The 25,370-nt window shown below is 34.8% G+C and overlaps 3 protein-coding genes across 4 annotated transcripts; 2 read left to right on the forward strand and 1 right to left on the reverse strand.

The window, feature by feature from the left end:
- The first annotated feature begins 1,289 nt into the window (after positions 1 to 1,289).
- Positions 1,290 to 4,744, forward strand: LOC145636835 (F-box protein At5g49610-like). Its single transcript, XM_081688377.1, has 2 exons — positions 1,290 to 1,560; positions 3,587 to 4,744. Exons 1-2 carry the CDS (start codon positions 1,555 to 1,557, stop codon positions 4,742 to 4,744), a joined length of 1,164 nt encoding a protein of 387 aa, XP_081544503.1. The 5' UTR covers positions 1,290 to 1,554.
- A 1,145-nt stretch (positions 4,745 to 5,889) lies between these two features.
- LOC145634772 (uncharacterized) lies at positions 5,890 to 11,216 on the reverse strand. 2 transcript variants are annotated; one of them, XM_081686155.1, is made up of 7 exons: positions 10,995 to 11,216; positions 10,032 to 10,144; positions 7,537 to 7,755; positions 7,261 to 7,437; positions 6,950 to 7,174; positions 6,720 to 6,848; positions 5,890 to 6,410 (listed from the first exon to the last, which is right to left on the reverse strand). In XM_081686155.1, the coding sequence occupies exons 2-7, from the start codon at positions 10,092 to 10,094 to the stop codon at positions 6,177 to 6,179; spliced, it is 1,047 nt and encodes a 348-aa protein (XP_081542281.1). In that variant the 5' UTR covers positions 10,095 to 10,144; positions 10,995 to 11,216; the 3' UTR covers positions 5,890 to 6,176. The 2 variants fall into 2 exon arrangements, with proteins under 2 accessions (XP_081542281.1, XP_081542282.1); XM_081686156.1 differs by lacking the exon at positions 10,032 to 10,144 and having other exon boundaries at positions 10,995 to 11,213.
- Positions 11,217 to 11,376: 160 nt separating this feature from the next.
- LOC145636836 (uncharacterized) lies at positions 11,377 to 12,154 on the forward strand. The gene is made up of 2 exons (XM_081688378.1): positions 11,377 to 11,741; positions 11,855 to 12,154. Exons 1-2 carry the CDS (start codon positions 11,577 to 11,579, stop codon positions 12,152 to 12,154), a joined length of 465 nt encoding a protein of 154 aa, XP_081544504.1. The 5' UTR covers positions 11,377 to 11,576.
- The last annotated feature ends 13,216 nt before the right edge of the window (positions 12,155 to 25,370 follow it).

Below are 25,370 nucleotides of genomic sequence, written 5' to 3' on the forward strand. Positions count from 1 at the left end.
CTATATAAGATTATAAGAATCCACTATAAAAATATTAAAATTTTCTCAGCAACTTAAAAGGTAACCAATATGTTACATAACAGTAACACCTAGGTAACTAATAAGTAACCACTGTAAAATTCAACTATAAGTAATAGGTAACTAATAAGTAACCACTGTAAAATTGAACTATAAGTAATAGGTAACTAATAAGTAACCTCAGCAACTGAAAACACAGTAAAAGTACTCAGCAACTGGAAAAGTAATACCTAATGTAAATCATAAGTAAATCCTAAATAATTAATAAGGAAAAAGCACAATAACACATAAGGAAAAAAAAAACAGAATTATAAAAGAAACAACAACAATAACAACATCACAACATAAAAATGAAAATAATCATAATCAAGAGCTTAAGGCAGCAAAAAAAAAGTAGAAAAAGTAAAAGTTAGGATTTAACAAATAAAAAAGATGATGAAGTTAAACAACAATATCAAATGCAAATTAAATGTTCAAAGAACATAATTATAGTACAAATGACAACAATAAGAACATGAAAATGTTCAAAGAACATAATTATAGTACAAATGACAACAATAAGAACTTGCAAAAGTTCAAAGTGCAGAATTATAGTAAAAATGAGATCAATAAACATCATCAAGCAGATAATTGAGCAAAAAACACAGGAAAAGTAAAAATTAGGGTTAGATCAAACGATAAAAGTTAAGGTACAATCATCAAATTCAAGTATAAAAGTAGTAAAAGAAACAAAACGCAACAAAATTAAAACAAGAAAACGAAAATTAATTGCAAAAGTACCTGAACGATCAAAACCTTCGCAAGTAGTCGATCCTTTTTTGCCACCACGATGAACGACCTTAAGTTTAACCATTTTGCAACAGTGGAGGAGATTAAGCAGAGGAAATTTGATGAGAACGAAAGAAAGTAAGAATTTGGAGACGAAATTCGAATTGCAGAGAAAATTTGAAAAGAGAGAGAAAGAGAGTAACGAAGAGAGAGAAAATATTATGAAAGAAAAAGAGAAGTTAACAGAGAAGGAGGGAAGTTAAGGCGGTTTTTTTTTTTTATTATTTAAATCGATAACGGAATTATTAAAAAACGGGTTAGGAAAACGGGCTCTGTTTTATTTTCTAAGCTGGGCCGCGCGAACTGGGCTTATAGTGGCTGGCCACACCATGTGGCCAGTCACATATAAGACTTTGCGTAACAAAAAATTATGCTCAATCCTAATACAAGTACATGAATAATAATAAAAAAAATATATCGTTCATACATGGGACGGAGGGAAACTATACAAAGAAAACACGGACAAAAAATACATTTACATAAAATGGGAATGTTCTGGTCCGAGGAGGACTATTAAAGGCGAAGGCGAAAAGACAACAAATCAAAAAGGCAACAAAAAAAAAAACACATAAAGCGCTAGAATACATAGTGATAGTGGCAAGGACTGGCAGCTTTACATAGTGCCAGCCTTTTGGAGTAGCTCATTGCTGCAAAACCCATTTCTTCCTTTCTCTCTCCTCTTTTTCCATTAACCCCAAATCACCTGCTATGGAGGTACTAAGCTCATCATCTTCAGTATTATTTCATCTCGTTTTTCCTTGCGAGTTATTTTCAATAAAGCATTTATCTGTTTTTATTTTGGGTATTTTTTTCCATTTTAGGTGAAAGTTTGATATACACTACTAGGTGTTATTTTTTTTTTTTTTTGAAAGAAATACTACTAGGTGTTATAATAAACTCTTAAAAGTGTGATAGAAAGGGGAAAAAAATGTCTTTTATAAATTATACCTTGTTTGTTTGAATATAACTTTTAAAAAACAGAGTTTTTTTTAAAAAAAAAAAATTTTTTTTTTTATTATTTTGTGTGTGTGGGGTTGTGCGAGATTTTGAGGTTTGGCGTAGAATGTTTTACGAAGTATGATTATTGCTTTGATTGTCCGAAAAAAATGATTATTAGTTTATTACATTTGCACATTAATATGCCATTTTGTTTGCACCAAAAATAAAAAAATAAAAAAAAATAATAAAAAAAATAATAATAATGTGCCATTTTGTTGGTCACATAATCACATTCTCTACTGAGTAACTATGTACCCATCCATTTTTAAACAATGTTTCTATTTACATTTATCATTGCAAATATCTTTAATTATACATTATTAATTGGAATAAAAAAAAAATTATGCATTATTAAAATTAGATATTAGTAGTATTTTTTTTGACACAAGATATATATATATATATATATATATATATATATATATATATATATATATATATATATATATATATATATATATTTTTTTTTTTTTGACAATTGAGTTGACACAAGATATTAGTAGTATTACTTTTATTTATTTATTTTTCTCTTATACATAGACAAATATTTTAAGATTTTTATACCAGTATCATAAGTTTTTTTTTTTTTTTTTTTTTTAATTTTTTTTTTATAATACCAGTATCATAAGTTTTTTTTCTGTTTTTTTTTTATAAAATTAATTCATTTTTTTTTGAAGCAACCAGTATCATAAGAACTCAAATGGATGAAGTATTGATTGTTATTATTATTATTATTATTATTGTTATTTATTTATTTATTTTTTAATTATTTAATTTTTAAATACTCACTTACCAGTTTAATTCTATTTTTAATTTAATGTTACCCTTTCAACTCTGCAATGATGATAAATTTTTACAATTTTGTCGTAACTTATTTTACACAAACCCACATTTTTTTAATATTTTTCTAAAATTGCGCATCCATAATAAAATAAGCAGAACATTGAAAAAATAAGTCTTTTTTAACTTAGAATGGCGAAATTGTTAGGCATAACACAACATTATTTACTCCGATGTATGATTAGCTACTAGTACCAATTCAGTGAATGTATAATGCTAAAAACCTTGAACGTTTTACACATCGATCTTTGTTGTAGGAGTCTTTCGCAATTATCATTAAGATATTACGAGTATATTCTATTTGCATTGCTATTTACTAGATCTTAAAAATTATCCTTTTGCCACCCATGTTACTACTAAAGTTCTCCCTTTTGTTAATCAGGAATAAGGCATGTAAATCCAACATCATCAAACTCCGTTCAATAAAGTAGCGCGATCACTAGAGGCATTGGCCGTTGGGGTAGCTTTGTTTGGATTGATGAGAGTTAATGATGTCTACTTTAGTTCTTAGTCATGGGTCGTGTTTCATTTATTGTGCACGTTTTGTGTTGGAGTGAATGTAATGAGGAGACAGTGAAGTCTCACATAGTAAGTGCTAAAGAATAGGATTTCGAAGATGCAATACATTTGATCACTTAACTAGAGCACCGTTAATCTTAGTGCACCAGCATTAATTTTTCATTCAGCTGCTTAATATGCATCTTCTAAGGAATGTATATTACTCAGTCATTTTATTAAGAGCTAGATCTCTGTCCTAACCCTGAAAATACTCTTGCATATCTTAATATATACGAAGTACTAGCTAGCACTTGTTAATTCTTTTTTATACGATGACAGTCTTGATAAGAAAATTTGATTACTATCAGATTTTTGTCCCTGAATATTGCAGTGTACATTTCAGGATATGGTTCTTTGTTTACTGAACACTGATATCTCATATAATATACTGTCTCGACTGCCTGCTGATATATTGGTCCAGCTGAAGATGGTCTCAAAAGGGTGGCAGCACTTCATTGCAGATCCTGATTTCATGCGCTTGCAGATGAAGACGGCAGAACCAATTTCGATTTCAGGATACTTCTTCCAGGAAAAGTATCTGTACTGTGATATTGATGTTGAAAAGCTCAGTTACATTCCCATTAAAGCCAAGGAAACCAAAATTTATCAGAATATCCTAGAGTTTTTGCCTGAGAAGGTTACTATTTTGGGATCAAGCAATGGTCTAGTCTGCTGTAGGAGTTGTATCCCTTCTCCCGACCCATTGATATACATCTGCAATCCTGTGAGTAAGAAATGGATGACTGTGAAGTGGGATAGAATCAACAGGAAGGACTATATTGCTTTCTCATTCGAACCATATTCTACTTCCTCCATGAATGAGATCACATTCTATAATCTAGTTAGGGTGTTTGAAGTTGATGTGTATACTCCTGGGAAGGAAGAATTCTACTTCACTTTTGAAACATACAATTGGGAAAGAAGGGTATGGGTTAAATCTAAGGAAATTTGTCATTGTGAAGATTCTTTGTGCATCACCAAATATGTTTTGGTTAAGGGTATTTTATACTGGCTGACAGATGGTCACATACTTCTCATGTTCGACATTGCAAATGAGCTCTCTTTGCTCATTACTCTCCCTATTCCTTTCACTCAAGGTAAGCTCCCTGAAATTTGTCTTGGAGAATTTGATGGAGAGCTGCATTGTGTAGTGGTATCATCGGAAGGACTAATGATTTGGGCCCTTGAAGACTGTTTCAGCTCCAACTGGGACCTCAGGTCGTTCATATCCTTCAAGGTGATGGAGGAAGAAAATCCACAATATCTATGCAATTTGGCAGAAAGAGTTTCAACATCTGTTGGAGAGAAAGTCCCATGGATGCAACTTTTGGCGTTCAAAGATGGCAAACTGTTCTTAAGGGTCTCCAATTCTGCCTACTCTTTTGACATTCAGAGAAGGAGGATTTGTTTTCTGTGCGACATGTTTGATCTTGGTCATGAATTTGTTGGTGCAACAGTGGTTCCATATTCTGTCACTATGGCATCAGTGGCTGATTCGTAGATGGTTTATCTGCCCCTTCTTATTTTTGGGTACACATATGTTGCAACTGTGCAATTGGTGTTACTAGGTTCTTCCTGTTATATAGTTACTAGCTTTTTGTTCCAAAAATACTGCATATGGCTGCCAAAATTCTGGTGAAAAATTGTAGTTTTTCAGAGAAGTCACAGTACATTTAGTTGTACATGTGGTTGATGCAGTAATCTTATTGTTCCAGAACATACTGTATTCGGCTGCTGCCAAAAATCTGGTGTAGAATCCGTAGTTTTTGAGAAAAGTCACAGTACATTTGGTCGATAAATGTGGTTAATGTAGAAATGTTTTGCAGCCTTATCTATTTTAATGGAATGCTAGACTTAAATTTGAAGTGAAACATCGTTGTAACAATCATGCTCATTTCAACATTCACTTTTATGTTAACTAACAATGAGTATGCATGTCTTAATGTCTGCATGTAACCCGAATGGACATATATCTTTAGTTAGTTTGTTAAAGGTTAAGCTGCGTTGTATGCTCATTACTAAGCATTGTTTCATTAAGATGTTTTGAAGTTGATTATGTGTTGTAAGTGTGAAGTATTAGTAAACTTCTCTAAATATCGGTGATTGCTGACAATTTGTTTTCCATAAATCTCTTGCAAACGTTCATAAGAATTTCTGTTAGGTTTTTTACTCAATTTTGCTAGCATTTGAACAAAAAAAATGATGCATCAGTTTGTTCAACATCCTTTCTCCTTTCCTTGTGGTTAAATATAAGAATGACAGACATCGACAGTATGTAGTCTGCAGACAAGATTTATGGATATGGCGAGTATATTGCAGAAGGATTGTGAGTGAGGAGAGGCCTCACATACTGGTAGGATTGTGATCAAATAAAAATTCCAAAAGCTAAATGATCATGTTCAATACATATGCTTGTCCTTTGTCAGCCTAGTCTTGCTAATATTTCAAATTTTCATAATGGTTGTTTAGACTTAGGATATATGCATTGACCACAGGTACACATTCAGGTGTCAAAAATAATCATAATGGTTTAGACTTAGGATAATATTGTATGTTTCAAGTGTCGGTGCTTGGTTAAGAGTATTAAAATACACCAAGAAGAGTTGATATGAAATCAAGAGTCCAAGAAGATGGGGAAAAAAATGGTAACCAAACAAAGAAATCGATTATGATTATTTTTGCAACCATTACTAATCAAAGTATACACACTAACTCCATACGAATAGCAGAAAATGGTTAGAGTTATTACTTTACACAAGAACATGCACCTTACTTGAACTGTTGAAAAAGAGAAATCACACATAATCCTAACAGAGAAGGCCATTTAAGGCTTAGATGGCTAGATGCTACCTCTTCACTGTAGTCGAACGTAAAGAAAGAAGAAAAGCTTTATTTTTATTTTAGTAGGGATTTAACAGCACTTTTCTAACATCTCAGAGAGAAAACCTTTCTCTATCATGGGGTGCAGAGTAGTCAATATTTGGGCCTTGAGGAATGATCCCATAAAGATTAATGGAGGGATGACTACCATAATAGTGCTTCTTAATGTGATCCATGTTCACTGTGCTGCTCATGCCAGGAATTTGGAAGATCTCTTTTGTGTAATTGAACAAGTTTGGGTACTCGCGCAGCAATTTCTTGTTGCATTTGAAGTGAACAGCATACACCTGTGAACAAAGTAAATTTAATTCCAAGTGAAGAGCAACTCCAGACAGAAATGAATGAATGAAAAACATTTTTAAGATCTACCAACAACATTTAAATTTACATTTGTTAATGAGAAAAAAATGGCTTGGTCACCTTTATCATTTTGATATATGGTAGCTTTGGAGTATGGAGTACATAAAATTCATGCCTCTAAATAGTACACAATTTTGAAAATTAACTAATGACGATAATCAATGAATTAAACATGAAAGGCAGTAGGAGTGTAGGACAAGCATTGATGAATAATCTGCTACGCATAGTCAGTTTACCTCATCAAATCTTATTAAGGTTACGAATAAACGTATATCTGCTTCAGTCAGTGAGCTGCCACATAAATATCGCTGTTTAGCAAGTATCTCTTCGCATTTGTCCAGCGCTTCATACAATTTTTCAATAGCCTAGGCAATGGATCGAAATCATCAGATTTCAGAACACGTATTGGAAGTCAACAAAACAAAGATGGATCATAGGTGACATTATAATAAGGAACGGTGTTTACCTGATCATATGGTTCTTGCTTTGTGGCAAATCCACATCTGTAGACACCATTGTTGATTCTATTATATATCCATTCGTTAACCTCATCAACTTGAGCCCGCAGATGCTGGGGATAAAGGTCCAAATCCCCATTCTCTGCTATATCATTAAACTCAGAGTTTAACATGCGAATGATTTCTGCGCTTTCATTGCTTACAATTGTCTCAAGTTTCTTGTCCCAAAGGACCTGTGGAAACCAATTAGTGAATTAATTGACAATTTGACACGGTAAGAAACCTATCATAAAGATGTTATAGAATGAATGATACATACAGGCACTGTATATTTGCCAGAGTAATTAGCACTTGCAAGGTCATACAGGTCTCTAATAGTCTTTACACCATTCAAAGGGTCTGGCTCAGCACCTGGTTCTTCTGTATCAGAGGCAGAGAAAACCCATCCCATATGTGCATCACCTTCCTTTGTTCTTTCCCATTTGGGTTTGACTGACTGCAAGTGCAAAGAAATGATACGTTATACTAAGCTAGAATACTTGCACTAACAGTCTTAACAAGCAATTGTTTTAGAAAACATAGACGCCCATGTTACCGTGAAACTTATTGCTTTATCAAGCCCTTTTCTCTTCACGAAAGAAAGGCACCTGGATGCCCAAGGACAAGCATAAGATATGTATAGATGATATCTTCCAGACTCAGGCAGAAAGGTCGACCCTTGATCTCTTGAAATAAAATTACGAAATGTTGAAGGAGACCTAACAAAAGCACCAGATTTTTCTATCTCATCAACTGCAGTTCGGGCCATAGTACACTGAAGATTTATAAAAACAACTAGTTAGCAGTGTTTCTGACATTTGAAAGAATACAGTTCACTTTGGACCTAAGTATGTGAAAAGAGAGAGTAGATGTGGAGAGACAAAATGGACAACTAAGTTGCAGTACAAGAAGAGTTAGTTCATTGTTTTAAAGAGTCAGTTCATTGTTTGGTATTTTGTACTATATAATTGAAGCACACTACTCTACTGCACATATAATATGAATAGCAAGTACAAATTAACCTATTCAAAAGATCAGGACTTGAGGCATGCACAGAGCAGGGCAACTCGATCACTCTACAATCATAGCATGGTACTAGTACAAGGTTCCTTTCACTTTTCCCTACTATTAATGTATTTGCCCCTTTTTCTTACCTACTTTCACCATGAGGCAGCTCGGACCCTAAGCATTGTACGCCCCCCCCCCCCCCCCCCCCCAACAAAAAAAAAAAAAAAAGTGTACAATTGAGCTTCTATTTAGACCTGAAAATCAAACAAATTACTGTAGAAGAATGTAGGTGAAATTTTCGTTCACTCTGTTAGGAAATTAGGGTGTAATTGTGTTTGATTAATGCGGAACAAGTCAATGAAATTAAGAACGAGAAAAGCAATAAAGAAGATAAACAAAGAACACAAGGATTTACGTGGTTCGGTCAAAATAGACCTACATCCACGGGTGGGGGATTCGAGAGCTTCTTCACTATAATGGAGAAAGAAACAAGAGAATAATACAAGGAGTCTTAAATCTAATGGCTCGAAAGGTATGATCTAATTGATCAACTAAAGGGTCCTTTTATAACACAAGGAAACCCTAATAAAACCCTAAGATTGTTCCCCAAGTATACACAAATAGCCGTCATAGAAAAGATATAATTTTAGGAAATATTCCATAAATTATCCTAGAATAACCTAACTACCGAGCTATAGCTCGGCAGCTAGCTCATACCTGCCGCAAGTCTTCATAGGGCCGAGCTATAGCTCACTCGCATAGAGCTATAGCTCGCAGCCTCGTTGCAAATTTCCAGCTTCGTCAGGTTTTTGTAAAACGGTCATAACTTTCTCGTTTCTTATCGGAATTGGGCATATGACCTATCGTTGGAAAGCTCTTGAACCAAGCTATCACCTCCAACTTGAATCACCTCAAAATCAGTTGTAGTTTGAGAGATATAATCGTTCAAAGTCATCCCTACTAGATTTCGAGTCACAATTTAACACACTCTGTGGTATTGAGTAGCAGCATGTATCATTAAACTAAAGATGATCATCTACGAGTTTGCCAGAAATTGGTTATATGTTTGACTCTCTAACTAGACAGTATGGAAGTATGCAAATGAAGAAATGATTGTTTAGTAAGTCTGTCTTTTCTCTAACTCAGGTGTAGTGTACAGTCCAGCTCTAATTAGGATACGCTAGCCGCTAGGAACAATTAGGATCATGCATAAGTGCATTACCCACATAAGCACAGTTAGACAAGATATTCAACAAATTTTTTTCAGAAAATGAGGGGAAATTTTAACCCTCCCGAAGCAATTAAAACATTAACTGGCAACTGCAGCATGTTTTGCTGGTGTATGTGTTTACAAGTTTAATCACTTTAATCAATTCCAAGCAGCCTGGACCAGGAGGTAAGTAGAAGAAATGCAATATTTAAAGCTGATCGCTTTTACTTCATTCTAATATCTTCATGATGATTGCTTTAAGCAATGTGATCCTGGGTATAATGGATAAGTGACATAGAGACACAGTCAATTAATTACTACTATACCAAGTTTGACCTATAGCTGATGAAGTAGATGAAAACCTTGAATCTTCTATCAACTCAGCACAGTTAGATCAATCTCGTAACTTTCAACTCTAGTATATACCTAAAGTCTATATAAATTTATAATTTATATATGGCAAATTCGCAACCAATTATTGCCATTCATATAAATCATATTGGCTAAGGTCTCCATGATTAATCAAGTTTGAATATCAAGTACACGATAAGGAGGATATCACGTACTCTACAACTATGGGTAGAGGTACTTCCTCCAAAAACGATGCCTAAAATAGAATACCACAGCAACTTGTCCTTTATGTCAATGACTTTTCAATTTCATATGAAGGATAAAGTGGTTATAATTTTCACTTTAGAACATAATATATTTTTAGGTTGTATTTTGAACCAGCTAAAATGGTTTCATAGCATTTCTAAGACAACGCGATAGGACTAGTGCAAATATAGACTCGGTGCCTATACACGCCACTGATTTGATAAAGGGATTCTTACCAGGGATGGCCTCAACAACCTAGGTGTACCCAGTGGAAGAGAGAGTCTTACAACGGAGCTCATTTTCTCAAGCTGTCCTCTAGGCGTTCAGTTTACACCAAATGTCTACAGTCCTACAGATAGACTAGGATTAGTAACACCCCCTTATCTGAGAAACACGGCAAAATGTTGTAGCAACTAATTAGAAAAAAGGCGGAAGGACAGCAACTTTGATGATCAGCCAAAGTTATGCAGCTAAATTATAACCCGTCTTAAAATTCAGAATTCGTTGTTACCCAAGTCATATAAGAAAGCATTAGGGTTAACATTCTCATAGAAATTGGGTTTAACATTGGGGTTAACGTTCTCATACGAAAGCATTGGGGTTAACATTCTCATACGAAAGCATTGGGGTTAACATTCTCATAGACTCTCAATTCTCATAGAATTGGGGTTAACATTCTCATAGACATCTAAATTCTCATAGAATTGGGGCTAACATTCTCATACGAAAGCATTGGAATAAACTTGCTCATAGAATTGTGACCTTCTATTTACTGCCGACCCCCCTTAAGGGATTGAGGCTTTGATTGATTGAATGATATTTACAGCAATATACGATACAAACAAATCAATTGTTAGCTCAACCCTCTAAAACTCAAATGCAACAAAATCAGCCAATAATCCTCCAGCGATCAAGAATTTCGATATCTTGACAGCAATTTAGTTACATGAAATTCCTGTTTTACACCATAATCTTGTATTATTTTTTTTCGCAGTAGTAAAAATTAACTGATAAATGATCAGACATAACAATAAAAAGTATGCAGTATGTTTATAATCAATCAAAGCAATAAACAGGTAATAAGCTCATATAATTGAGTAAAATTGAGTACAAGAGCAAACAGGACAACCCAAAAAAAACTTAAACAGAAACAATCAGATAACAGTTGATTTAACAAGAATGAAAGCTCAGAAATATACCCAGTAAAAACTCTGTTGATCTTTTCTGGTTGCTTTTCCAAAACAGAGGGAGCAAGAGGAGGCTTAGGAGAGAGAGAGGAGAAGAGTTGATAGATAACTTCATTAATTTGGAGTCATTTTATATTACGGAGTACATGCTGTTAGGCCGCCAGTGACACTGATTTTGGTTTAAAGGAAGCTGCTTTTTTTGAAGGCTAAAACTCAAAATGGAAGCTGCTTTGTCCCTATTTTTGACTTTCTGATGCCCTTTTTCTGATAGAAATTTGGAAAATTTGCCAGGAATAATACCACCTTTCACTTGTCTTCCAATAATGGAACAACCTTTAATTTATTTCTAAATAGAACCACCTTTGACCCCTATTTTCTATAAATGGAACAGGTTAATTGTTAACCGGTTTGTGAAGGTAAACCGGTGACGTGGCCTTAAATTTGAAGGTTAAATTGGTGAGTTGGCATATTACCGTTAAGTTATGTTGCCTTTTCTTATAAATTAGGCCCCTTGATCTCTGTTCTCTCTATTCTTCTCCTTCCCCTGTTCTTTCCATACTTCATCTTTCATTTTGCGAAGGAAATCCTTTGACAATGGCTTCAAGAAAGGGAAATTCATACACTTCTGGTTCTTCTTCTACCAACAAAAGGGTTGTGAATGCAAAAATTCGGTGTGACTGTGGAAGGGAAGCCCTTATCAAGACTGTGAGAAATGGGCCTAATATGGGGATGAAGTTCTATGGTTGTCCTCTGTGGCCAGTAAGTTTTGTAATTTACTTAATTTAAGGTTAATTAGTTATTTGATAGGCTAATTGAACAATTTGATAGGCTAATTGGATTTGATTTGTTGTGTTGTGTTGCGTTTTGTGTAGGATACACAATGTGAATTTTTTAAATGGGTGAATGAGCACACTGATTTGGAGGAGCAGCAGATGAAATTGTTAGAGAAGGATACTATAATATTAGAGATGGAGGTTGAACAAAAGATCAGAGATGAGAAGATTAAGAAGCTGCAATTAAAGAAAGGTAATTTGGAGGAGGAACTTAAAGACATGAAGAATGAGGTGTTTCAAATGAAATCTGAGATAATGGATTGTTCAAGGAATGAGAAAAATCTGTACATGGCTTTGTTTATTTCATGGCTTTTGTTTGTTGTTGTGTATTTATCTTAGGTATGTACTGTTGGCTTGACATGATTGAGTTTGTAATGGGATGGTTTCAATGGAATGAGAATGACTAAGGTCTATTTTGTACAAAGTGTTTTACAAGTTCTATATGTGATTGCAATTGGAAAAAAAAAAAAACACCTCTAAATTTGGCAGCATAACTTCACCAAAAAGCTATAATGAGCTAAAAAACCTTACATTACTTAATTAATTATCATCCAAATGGTGCCCATATTTAAGCACCACCATGAAGTAAAAACATAGTTTTTTAAGTTGCAAAAGATTACAATACCCTGATCACAGTTTAGCTTGCCAAAATTACACAACTTTAACAAAGTTCAAAAGATATCCCCTGTCTGAAAACATATGTAGTTCAAGTTGTTACAACATCATTGTGGCTGGTGGTCAATGGTGGAGGTCTGGCTTGACTGAGTTGCTGACCTAGTCCTTGCCCTTGAACTTGAAACCTATTGTGTGTACATGCCAAAAAAAATGATGTCAGGAAAAATTAATAAAAAAAATCAGATTAAAAAACAAAACAATGTCAGACAACATACTTGTGGGTTTCCATCAGCACCAAACAACACACCAATACCAACAGGTGTGTTGTTTCTTCCCCTACCCCTTCCTCTTGCTCTCCCTCTTCCATTTCCTGAAGTACTTATAGCAACATCAACTTGACTCCCCATTCCTCTTGCTCTCCCTCTTCCTTGTCTTGTACTAGCTGCAGCAACCTGAGTACCTCTCCCAGCTTGGCTTCCCCTATCTCTTCCAGTTGACCTAGCACCTTCACCTCCCAGAATCATTCTACCACCCCTGCCAATAAGAGTTGGTAGTACAGGAGCACTGTGATGGGCTGAGGAAGGTGTTGTAGTTGCAGGTGTTGCAGTAGTTGCTGCAGAATCCATCTGTGAGGGGTGGTCTGTTGGAGTTGGTGTTGGTTCAGCTCTTGGCCTGCCTCTTGGTTTTTTAGGTTGTGGTTCAGTAGCTGCTGCAGATCCCTTGTCTGGGCACCCCCTCTTATTGTGACCCTTTGAATTACAAATGCTGCCGGTCATCTCAATCCCTGATCTAGTCAATGAGCCTGTCTTCTTAGGATTCTCAAGTGGGTGTTTGATTCTGTTCTTCCTGGCCTTCCAGGGCCAATTTTGATTGGAGGGGGATCCAAATTGCAGGGCACCCTTGGCCAATACCTTTCTCCTTCCAATGGTGGTATTGAGCCACTGTAAGCCTTCACATAAGTCTCCACCTTGTAGCACACATCAACATAATCCTCTGCTACCTTGTTCTGAAAGTAAATACAAGCTATGGCATGGCAGCAAGGAATGCCAACCATATTCCACTTCCTACAACTACAAGTCTTAGCCACTAAGTCTACATTCACTTGATCTAGGATATGTCTGACATTAAACAAGCTATCTGAGGATGGCATTACAGTACAGTATGCTGCCTTCTCCTTTTCTTTGTCTAACCTAGATTGTATCCTAGGGCATAAGATAGAACTCCACTTCCCCATTTCTTTTCTTTTGCTCACTAACCTTTGCATTAATGCAACCCTAATGTCCTCTAACATGAAGATTAGGTGCCTAGTCCTAGCATTGATTATATAAGCATTGAATGTTTCTGCCATATTGTTAGTTATGGCATCAGTTTTAATAGATGGATCTAGGTGTGCTCTACAAAAGACATTAGGATTGTACCTCTTAAATGCCAAGGCAGCCTCTGCATTCATTTCACTTAACTCATCCAGTGCTTCATTGTAATCTGCCAAGTTATAGCACTTGGCTATCTTCCAAAACTGCATCTTCATCTCATCCCCTTTGTATGTCCTGTGCCAATGGGCAAAGATATGCCTGACACAGTGTCTGTGTTCAGCTTTTGGAAGCACAGAAGCAACAACATTCAATATAGCCTAAACCCAACATAAAACCACACAAACAGACTATTGGATCAACACATGCATTAACAAGTGAATAAAGGCAGGACTGTAGATGCATTAACAAGTGAATAATGGAGAATGGAAACATTTATACCTGGTGCTCATCTGAAATTATAGCAATCCCACTTCCATCTCCCAAATCAAGGCAGGACTGTAGATGGGTAAAGAACCATACCCATGACAGGTTGTTCTCTCCCTCAACCACAGCCCAACAGATTGGGTACATCTGCTCATTTGGATCTCTAGACACTGCTGTCATAATCTGACCCCCAAGGAATGTCTTCAGAAATGCAGCATCTACACAAATCACTCTTCTGCAAGCCATCTTCCAACCCTCTTTGACTCCATCAAAACAAGTGAAAAACCTCTTGAAGACTGGGGTTGATGTGTTAGGCTGTGGATCAACAACCAACTCAACTACAGTTTCTGGGCTAGCTTCCTGAATTGCCTTGAAGTACCTCTCAACTTTCATATAATGCTCTTTCATTGATCCATGTAACATCCTATGAGCATGATATTTGACCTTGTATGCAAAATTTCTAGTCACAATTACCTTGTACCCTCTTCTTATTGTTTCCACTATCTCCTTAGCTGGCCAATGTGGCCTTGCTTTGAACAACTCAAGAAGTTGCTTTGCCACCCAAGTGCTCTTCAGTTGTCTGTTCTTGTTCATATTTCTAAGACATGTGTGGCTATCTACAACACTTTTCACCAACCAAGTTGCATCTCTGGAATGCATAGAACAATATAGATAGAAAGGGCAGTTCTCTACACATTTAACTCCCAATTTTTGCTTGTCTTTGTTGCTTATGACATACCTAAGATCTCTCCCTTGCATGACTGCATATTTGCTAACAGCCTCCTGGAAATCAGCTCTGTTTGCAAACCTTAGACCCACTTTCCAGTTGAACTTTGTGAAGTCAGTGTCTCCCTTCACTAACACACCCTTTTTACCCTTGGTAACTCCCTCTAATTCATCCTCACTTGCAGTTGGTGTATGAATATCATCATCACTCTGCTCATTATCAGTGCATACACCACCTTGCTGGGTTGTAGTTGCACCAGATGTCTGATCTTCCTTCTCTAGTTGGTTTTCACCGAGCTTCCCCTGACAAACTTCTTTCTGCAGCTGCAAAGCTATTTCAATTACCTTTGAATTGCAATTCTTCACTCTAGCCCTAGCGTCAATGACCTCATCATCACTAACATCAGACTCAGGGTCAATAAAATCAGTACCCTCAAGCTCTGCAACCTCCTCAACTTCCAGATCTATGTCATTTAGACTGAAATCATCAGCCTGTTCAGTGTCTCTATCACCATCTACCTCATATTCATCATCAATTTCATCCTCCTCAAACTCACCCCCCTCACAAAACTTCTTGTATTCTGGGTCTGGTTCATAAGTTGGATCACTGTCATCACTGAATACATCATCATCACCTATAAGCTCACTCCACCTCAAAGGGCTATCTCCACTGTTGTCCACCCAATCATAATCAAGAAAGGTTGTGTTAACACTAGGCAGCTCAGCAGTGGATACAAATTCACAACTTGGAAATTGAGAAAGGTTTGGAAAGGGGTTTTCAGTTTCTTTATCTAAATCTGGAACTACTGAAGGAGGTTTGCTGAGGGAAGCTGCTTGTTTTTCTTTCAGATTTGGTTTCAAGGGTGGAACTGAGGTTGTTGGGGCAGTCAACTGTTGGTAAGATAGAGAATAGGGTGCTCTAATAGATTCTTTTTGTGATGATGTGGCAGCATCTTTTTGTCTCCTAGGGCTTATCCTAATAGGTGAGGCCAGCTTTGTTTGTGGTCCCTTCTTTGGGGTCATTTTTTTTTTCTGTTGTTTACTTTGCTTGTGGGATTCTCAACATCTTTGACTGTTGTTTGAGATTTAGGTGAAGATTCTGCCCTATTGCCAACAATAACTCCCTCCTCACTTTGTACAGCAGGATTGCTAACAGCTCCCTCCTCACTTTGTACAGCATGTCTACACTCAGATGGCTCCTCATGGTGCAGGAAATACACATCAGCACGCTTATGTGTATTTGCAATTTTAATCAACTCCAACACTTCTTCATCTCCATCTATTTTCCTCAAGCCATCCTCCAAACTCATCCCAGGAACTAGGTAATATATCCCAGCCACAACAATGTACCCACATATATTTGCATATTCAAGTAATTCCCAATAACACAACAAATCAGTGTCCACCTTGAAATTCCTACCCTTACCACCCACATACACCAATTCACCATTATGTTGATGTTTGAACTCACCACCATGCCAAAACCTTATTGTAACACTATCAAAGAAACTACTCATTGCAAACCTAGAATTACAATTACAAAGTCAACATCAAAGTCTACTATTAATACCATCACAAGCATACTATCACAAGCAACAACATCAGCAACATTAGCTAAATACATCTATTAACCAGAACACTCCATCAGTAACCCAACTAACAAGATTATCACAACATTCACAGGAATTAGCATCATTCGAAAATGTGTACTAATTACTCACATGAAATTCTTTCTAAATTCATAATTAACACCAAACAACACTTCAATTGCATCAAAATACACTCAAAATCATACGTGACTAGGCCACAATTCACAATTCAATACATGTCATTGCAATTTCACATTTTGTCAATAAGTTGGGGCAAAAAATCTTACCTTTAAACGCGCAATTAGGGGAAAAATTGTCACTTTCGTACTTCCATAGATTGTAGCTTCCTTCTCCAGTTGATAGGGACGGCTCACCGCATTCAATTCCGCTGTTCAATTGTGGTAAAGTGAGTGTCTTCTTTAATGGAGTAAACAAAGGAGAGAGAGTGTGAAAGGGAGGGAAATGAAATTGAAGAGGGAAAAAGAAGGTTGTTGGGAGTCATTAATGCCACGTTGGCTTCTTAGGGAGGGAATGGAAGTCAAGGCTTGACTTCCACCTGCAACCTCATTTATTAGCCGGTTACCCGTAACCTGTTCCATTTATAGAAAATAGGGGTCAAAGGTGGTTCCATTTAGAAATAAATTAAAGGTTGTTCCATTATTGGAAGACAAGTGAAAGGTGGTATTATTCCTGGCAAATTTTCCTAGAAATTTTGATTGCTTGAGGTCGTTCATGACTCAATCCTTTTTTCTTTTCTTTCCTCTTTTTTTTTTTTTTTTTTTTTTTTTTTTTTTTTTTTTTTTTTTTGTTGGGCAAAAGGAGCGTTACGGATTGTATGTGTCTCAACATATGATCATCTTTAAGGCCCCGTTCTTTAAAGCTGCTCTACTCTGCTCTGCTGAAATCTACTCTAGTATGATTAAAAATAATACTTAATATTGAATTAATATAATAGTAATTAATGCTCCCTCCGTCCCTTAATACAATGCCTCTTTTGAACATTTATTCCTCACATAATAAAGAAAAAGAGGCATTGTATTAAGGGACGGAGGGAGTATTTAATAATAATAACAAATAATTGATATTTAATAATAATAATAATTAATATTTAATTATTATAATAATAATAAATAATATTTAATAATAATAAATAAATAATATTTAATAATAATAATATTTAAAATTAATATTTAAGAGTAATAATAAATAATTAATATTGAATTATAATAATAATAATTAATATTTAATATAATAATAAATATATAATAATAACAATAATAGTAATAATAATAGTAATAATAATAATGATAACAATAGTAATAATAATACTTATTATTAAAAATAATATTAATAATAATTAAATTTTTAATAAAAATTAATATTTAAAGATAATAACTAATATTTAAAGATAATACTAATTATTAATTTTTAATACTAATAATAAAAACAACAACAACAACAACAACAACAACAACAACAACAACAACAACAACAACAACAATAATAATAATAATAATAATAACAATAATAATAATAATAATAATAATGAAATTTGCGCTGCTCTGCTCTCGGTTCGACTATGCTCTGCTCTGCTGAAATCTTCTTTGCTCTGCTGAAATCTGCTCTACTTTGCTGACTCCCACTCTGCTCTGTTCTACTATGCCCAAAAGCTCAAAAGAACAGGACCCAAGTCGTTTAGACCGTACCAAGGTTGAAAAGTTATCTTGAATTCTAGATCAAACTTTCTTAACCATTGTCTAGCTTATGAGGACATGTTATGTTAAATTGTAAGAAAAAAAGAACTTAGTTATTTTAATGTTATGTAAACCAAATTGACAATTGACGTATCATAGTGAACCACTAATCTAAAAGACGATTACGGGTTATCTTTGGTATAGTATGCATAAAGTTGTCACCCTCCAAGATAAATGAGACTCAGAACACTTATCCTAAAAACAAAAAGGATAATTGTATTTGGAGAAGAGAGGAATTTCTTGTTTCATTGAGTTTTATTTTTTAGATGTGAGAAAGCTGACTTATAATATAGAGGAAAGAAGAAACGAACGATCAACAATCAAGAAGAAAATAAAATGATAAAATAATGCTACATTGAAAATGACAAAACAATTTCAATTTCATATTTTAGAGTTTTAAATTTTGGGTGAAATTCAAACTGAAATTTGGTTTTTAATTGAAAGTGGGATCCAAATTGGTGACCATTAAAATGTTGTCAACACATATTGTATGTGGGCTACCACATAACCATTGTATGTATAGCCTTTTTTCACCCACTCGTTACATTACCCATGTCCTAAGACGACTAGCTTGAAGTAGAGTGCATCTTGTCGCATAGTCTCTATATGCATTTGTTGATATAGGAGGACAAAAGTGGAAAAGCGCATTCAGAATGGTATTTTTTTTATGGTTTTAGTGGTATTTTTTTGTACAATTATAAAAGTATATTGTATTTTTTCCTCCCTCCGTTTTTAAATACTTGCTCCATTTCTCCATGCGCGGAGTTTAGGAGAAATTGGAGAAAATAATAAAATATGGAGGTAGTGCGGTAGGTGAAAGAATAAAAAGTCATAAAAAACAAAAATAGTGGAGAAAATTAGAGGAGAGAGAATATACCATTAATAAAATATGATTTATGTTGGGTCCACTAGGTGAGAGAAATGAATTAAATATTGAAAAAACATTCCAAATAAGGAAATGAAGCAAGTATTTAAACACGACGAAGAAAGGAAACTGGAGCAAGTATTTAAAAACGGAGGGAGTATCATTTATATCTTAGTAGTACTATTATACTCCCTCCGTTTTTAAATACTTGCTCCACTTTCCTTTTCCGGCCGTTTTTAAATACTTGCTCCATTTCCTTTTTTGGAAACCTTTTACAATATTTAATTCATTTCTCACACTTGGTGGACCCAATATAATACTCTCTCTCCTGCTATTCTTCCACTATTTTTGCTTTTTACAATTTTTTATTTTCTCAACTATCCCACTATTTCCATATTTTATTACTTTCTCCAATTTCTCCTAAAACCAATTTCTCCTAAAACTCCGCGCATGGAGAAATGGAGCAAGTATTTAAAAACGGAGGGAGTATCTCACAGTAGTATAATATTTTGATGTACCATATACATACTTATTTGTACTATTAGCATAATATTTATACCATTACAACATTTAATGGTATTATTTACCTATTAAATGGTACTTTATACTCCCACTACAACTTCACTTTTATTACTACATTGTCATCTTATATGCAATGTTTGCATATAGGAGCTATGCGCTAGACCTTAAGCCTTGAGACACATGTGGGGTACAACAAGTTAACAACCCACCTCTCACTTTCCCAACTAAGTTATTCATCCTCTACAATAGAGAGCTACTACACATACACTAGGTGTATGTGGAGCCTACATACACTACCAATTAATAACTGCCACCTCACCTTTCACCAAATAAAAGAGAGGAAAAATTGGGGGGAAAAAATTCAGCCTTTTACTACCAATAAGGACTTTTGGGCGGGAGTATTACTTTGGTGCCAATGTTAAAAAAATTGTGGCTCTCACCTTTCCCACCCATTTTCATAGTTTTATCATCAACTAAAAAGTAAATAGTTACTCTCAAGGAAAGCCCTTGACGGTGGCAACAATAATTGTAGTGTTTGTTTAATTTGAATGTTACAAATATTTTTTTGTTATTAAAATCAAGTTATTTGATTTTGAAAAACTTCTGGAATTGTACAAAGAACAAGTATTCTGGTTAAAATCCACTATCCTGGTTTAACGAAGAAGAAGAATCGAGTTCTACGTGATGTTAAAATGGTTTATATTGACTAGCTTTTGGACCCGTTCTGGTTAACGCACGGGTTGTGCTTTAACTATAGGGTTTTAAGTACTTTAATGCGGAATTTCACAAATCCTATTTGTTTACACCTAAACAGGATCTACAAGCATAACACATAAAGAATCACATAATACATACCTTTGACGCGTGATTTCTACAAGCGATTGACTGACAATAAGGGAGATAATAGAGCCCCAAAAGTTGCTCCTCTACTTAGTCCATGGGACAGGATTGAACTTCCACTACTGCTAGGTAGTTGGACACGAACACTTCGAACCACTTTCTATAGAGAGGGGAGGAAAAACCAACCACAAACACCACCACCGTGCACCACCTAGCACTAGGAGGTTGTACGGCTGTACGGACGGGAGGAAGGGAGTGAGAGAGAGATTGCCTGAAGCATTAGGGTTTGGTTGCTAGCTTGTCAATTCACAATTGACTGCTAATTGTGTGTTATGTCAAATCCTAGGCAAGACCTCTATATACATCATATGTATAATTAGTGCCCAAACCAAGCCCACAATATTCCCCTTTCAATCCCATATGGTTAGCCACTCCATGAGGCTCAATAATGGGTTGCTTTCTTTTATTTAATCCAGCACCCTTTTGTGTGACCTTATATGATCCATTCTATTGGGCTTTGGAATATTGGACTAGCCCAAAGATCATTGATCACGTCTAGCAACAGATAATGACGACCCAAAAGAATGAACTTAATTATCTTCATAATTTGATCCATTATATATCTAGTAATCGCACTTGACGAAGATATAAATCCTTCATTAACTATTAGTTTTATTAAAAACTTTACAAATTACTTGAATGATTTCATATCATCGTCTTTTGACATGCCATAACATTTTATGAATTAGTAGTAATAATTGTAGAAAATGTGGCTTAAAATTGTAAAATCAAATCTCTATTTGCATGATAGTAAATCAACATTATGTATAAAAACTAAATACCAAACACTTATTATAATTTTACATTAAATATGAAGGCATGAAATTCTACTTTATCAATATATTTCTCTTATAAAGCGCTTAATATCTTGAAAATAAAACCCTATGACATGCAAGCAATGTCATCATATGGAATTTCTATAGTATTCTTGCAAGGAACTCTTCATTTTTCTTGTTAAAGTCAAATTTTCCTTCTTTGTCGCCTCAATATTTTCCTTTTCAATCCTCATCTTAATTGTTGTACAAATTTTACATAGAATTTTAAGAGATGTTTCTCTAATTTTTTATATTTTAGATTTTTTTTAGTGATGTGAAAAAACTTTATTAAAATTCCATATTTATATTAGAAGAGAGGGAAGATAAGGGGTCAAACAATTGAATGATGAATGTGAATAAATTGAACTGAAAGATGAAGGGAGAAGAGGAGAAATGGAGAATGTATAGAAAATTTAATTTGTTATTAAATTAAAATAGAGATTATAAAATATAAAGAGTCATTGAAATATGAAAGGGGGAGATGAAGAGAATTTCTTTGAAAACATAAAGAAAGAGGTTAAGGAAAGAGAATGATTATAAAGAAAGGTGGAAGAGAAGGATGCCATGTGTCAACTTTCATTTGTTTTTTTAAATACTAAGTATAGATATAGATTTAATAACAAATACAATTTTTTAGTATCTTAAATATTATATATATCAGTAACCTGATAATGACACCTATATATTCTCTGCAGTATAATATCTACACTTACTAAACAAATGATGGAAATACTATTTAAATATATACTATAACTAAACAAACATTATAAAAAAAACGATGAACGCTAAGACATACCGATGTGTGCTGTGTTATCGGATGGGTGTTCCATTGTTCTTTGTCTCGACATCGTGCTCTTCTTGCTCTCGTGTTTTTGCTAGGGATGTATTCGGCGACCATGCGGTGTCGTGTGCTGGCATTGTAGGGATTAAACATCGGCACAATGTTGTTCGGGATACATTTGTTGATATTTGCTACAGATATGGGATTTCAGCAAGAAAGGAGGTTGACATAGGATTATCTAAAGGGAATGACGGGGCCCTCAAACCTGCTGATGTGTTACTTTATTCATGGGATCGTGGTCGTGATGTATGTGTCGACTTCTTAGGGTCTTCTCCTTTGACACATACAGGGCTATCTGACTTTGTTCCGGGATGGGTTGTGGCTGATGCGGCTCATCGGAAGCGGGTTAAGTATAAAGCTCGTTGTCTGGCAATTGGATATGGTTTCATTCCCTTCTCCTTTTCTTCGCTTGGGGATTTAGAGAAGGAGGATGTTGCGTTGCTTAAGCGGATTCAGAGGTTCTCGACGGCACAAGACATTGGGGCTCGTGCTGCAGCTCATATATTCACTAGGGTAGGCTTTGCTATAGCTAGAGGAGTGGGGACCCAGATTGTATCTCGGCTTCCCACTAATTTATTGTAGGTTGTATAACTTTTGTTTTTGAGATATAATAATAATAGTAATAGTAGTAGTAGTAGTAATAATAATAATAATAATAATAATAATAATAATAATAATAATAATAATAATAATAATAATAATAATAATAATAATAATAATAATAATAAGTGGCACTTAATTGACAAAGATAAGATTCGAACTCAGGACCTAAATGCATGGAACGCGATTTGTACATTGCAGTTGTAACTAAGATTGCGGATTTTCACCATGTTGACAAATGGATGCTTTAAATAATTATAGTATACATCGTCGTTATTTGCAATTTTAAATGTTGCAGTTGTAACCAAAATTGCAGGATATTCACCATGTTAACAAATTGATGCTTTAAATAATTATAGTACACATCCTTGTGATTCACTAACTATAACATAGGTTTCCAACACTATTAAAATTAATATTGTTACCAAAAAAACAAACAAACTTACAATCATTTCGTTAATAATATAATCGAAAATTATTGTCCATAATATGTTTTATTTCAATTTTAATAATCATAATATTGGACTTCAAATGTTTCATGCATTGAAAAGCCTAATGATTTAATTTCAATTATCATAATAATGGACTTCAAAAGCTTAATGGTATTCAAACATATTATGATAATTGTCGATTTGTGACACGAACTTTCCCATTGTCAAGTTTTTCCAGAGTAAACTTGCCTTAGTAGAACTCCATATTTATCGTAACATCGCGGTTGGGAATTCATGACAAAACTCTAGATTTCTTATTCTTCGAGGTGAGGCATATTCATATGTCGAAGATCTTCTTTCTTTTGCTTCTTATACATAGCCCTAAGGGTTATGTGTGTCATTTAAGATGTGTCTGATGTCTATCCTTAACATTGATTGTATATTCTTCTTTTTTTTTATATTTAATATTTCGTTGGTTGAAAATTCTCTTATATGTTTTTGGTTATAATATGATTATTGCTTTTGTTTCTTGAATTGATATTGTAATTTTGTGTGAAATTTACTTACATTTTACTAATAGTTTTCACATAAAAATAGTAACTACAAAAGATTTTTATATAACATGTGTTGAAATAAAAGTTCAGTCCAATAAAATCTAAATTAGGGTCTATTCTCTTCAGCTTATTTTCAGTTCAGTTTAGTTTCCAATTTCCTTCTCTCATAAAATATTCAGTTTAGTTCAGCTCAGTAAATCAGAACAATCCCTTAATAACATCGGATCGCTTATTTTGAACTCAAATTTTGTGTTTAATCAGTTACTAGGATAAAAAAGAAAAGAGATCCATGTTTTATGATTATGATTTTTACAACTTGGATCTTGTGTTAATAAAAAACCTAACTTATCAAACTTTGATGTTAAAGATAAGGAAAAACTGACGAACATTGGAATTAACGATATTTTATTTTTCTTCAACAAAATATTATGTTTAAATTTATTTACATCACAATCGAATTGGGTTGATGTGAAATAAATCATATAATGGAAAACGCCAAGTTTTATTATTAGAAACCTATAATAAAAAATGTTAAAGATTACAAATTTATATTCATTTACAAAAATAATTGTCCATCAAACATAAAATTCTACAAAATTGACAAAATCGGCGAATTCGATCTCCAAATTGTTGTTACGCGTGAAATTCTCCAGTTTAATTCGGAATTCGGATCATTGTGCCGACATTTTTTGAACAATGAGCTTGTTTGCTTAAATTCTTAGAATCTTCCATTTCTTCAGTACTGGGATTGAACTCCGATCCAATTTCGCGATTACGAACCCTAGAAATTAGGGATTTCAAGGGTTGTGAAAAGAAAATAAAAAAATTTCTTAAAAAAATCAAGAATATTAAAAATTAGGAAATTTTAGAAAATAACACCACAAAAAAACCCAAATTTTGATTATAACACCCCTAAACTCTTAACTCGGCCACCACCTTCACCACCGGCGCCGGTTCCCTGGCCAACCGTCCTCACCCTAGCCCGCACTACTGACCCCCTTAGCCGACCAACGAAACCAAGCCAACCCAGCCCAACCAACCACCTGTGCCACGCACCACGCTGTACCAGCCTCAGCCCCGATTCGATTTGGTTTGGGCGTAGGTTAGGGTTCAGGTGACAGTAGTGACAGTGAGGGTGAGAGATGTAAAGCAGTACGTATTTGGGTTCGGGTGTGGGTTGGAGTGTTGACGATGGATCTGGGTAAGGGAGGGGAGTTCGGTGATGTTTGCGGAGGTTGGTGGTGGTGGCGTGATGTTGCGGTACGGTGGTAGGAGAGTTCCTACGCCTTGGGTTTGCGTCGTGGGGTGGTTTTTGGGGAGTGGGAAGGCAAGAGTGGGTGGTGGGGCTAATTTTTGTCGGTTTTGGGTGTGGGCTGGGGGTATCGACGGCTCAGGGTAGAGTGTCGGCAGCTGGCAGGTGACATCGGCGGTGGGGTTGGCTGGGTTAGGGGATATATATATTTTTTTTTAATATTTTTCTGTTTTTTTATTTTAATTTTTTAAATCAGTAGATTATTGACACGTGTCAATTATGGACCCCACTTAACGGTTTATTTGGATGAAAAAGTTAACTGGTGGTGAAATTAATTTTTTTTTTTTGTGGTGTT

The sequence above is a fragment of the Chenopodium album genome, chromosome 6, assembly GCF_948465745.1.
Source record: "Chenopodium album chromosome 6, dcCheAlbu1.1, whole genome shotgun sequence".
NCBI classification, from domain to species: Eukaryota; Viridiplantae; Streptophyta; class Magnoliopsida; order Caryophyllales; family Amaranthaceae; genus Chenopodium; species Chenopodium album.

What these genes read in the sequence shown, in the direction of transcription:
- LOC145634772 (XM_081686155.1), bottom strand. Translation starts at nt 10,094, where the DNA reads ATGAGCTCCGTTGTAAGACTCTCTCTTCCACTGGGTACACCTAGGTTG. An exon ending in GGTTGTTGAGGCCATCCCTG is followed by an intron (nt 7,756 to 10,031) that starts GTAAGAATCCCT and finishes ATAAATCTTCAG; the next exon opens with TGTACTATGGCCCGAACTGC. An exon ending in AGCAAGAACCATATGATCAG is followed by an intron (nt 6,849 to 6,949) that starts GTAAACACCGTT and finishes TCCATTGCCTAG; the next exon opens with GCTATTGAAAAATTGTATGA.
- LOC145636836 (XM_081688378.1), top strand. Translation starts at nt 11,577, where the DNA reads ATGGCTTCAAGAAAGGGAAATTCATACACTTCTGGTTCTTCTTCTACC. An exon ending in ATGGTTGTCCTCTGTGGCCA is followed by an intron (nt 11,742 to 11,854) that starts GTAAGTTTTGTA and finishes CGTTTTGTGTAG; the next exon opens with GATACACAATGTGAATTTTT.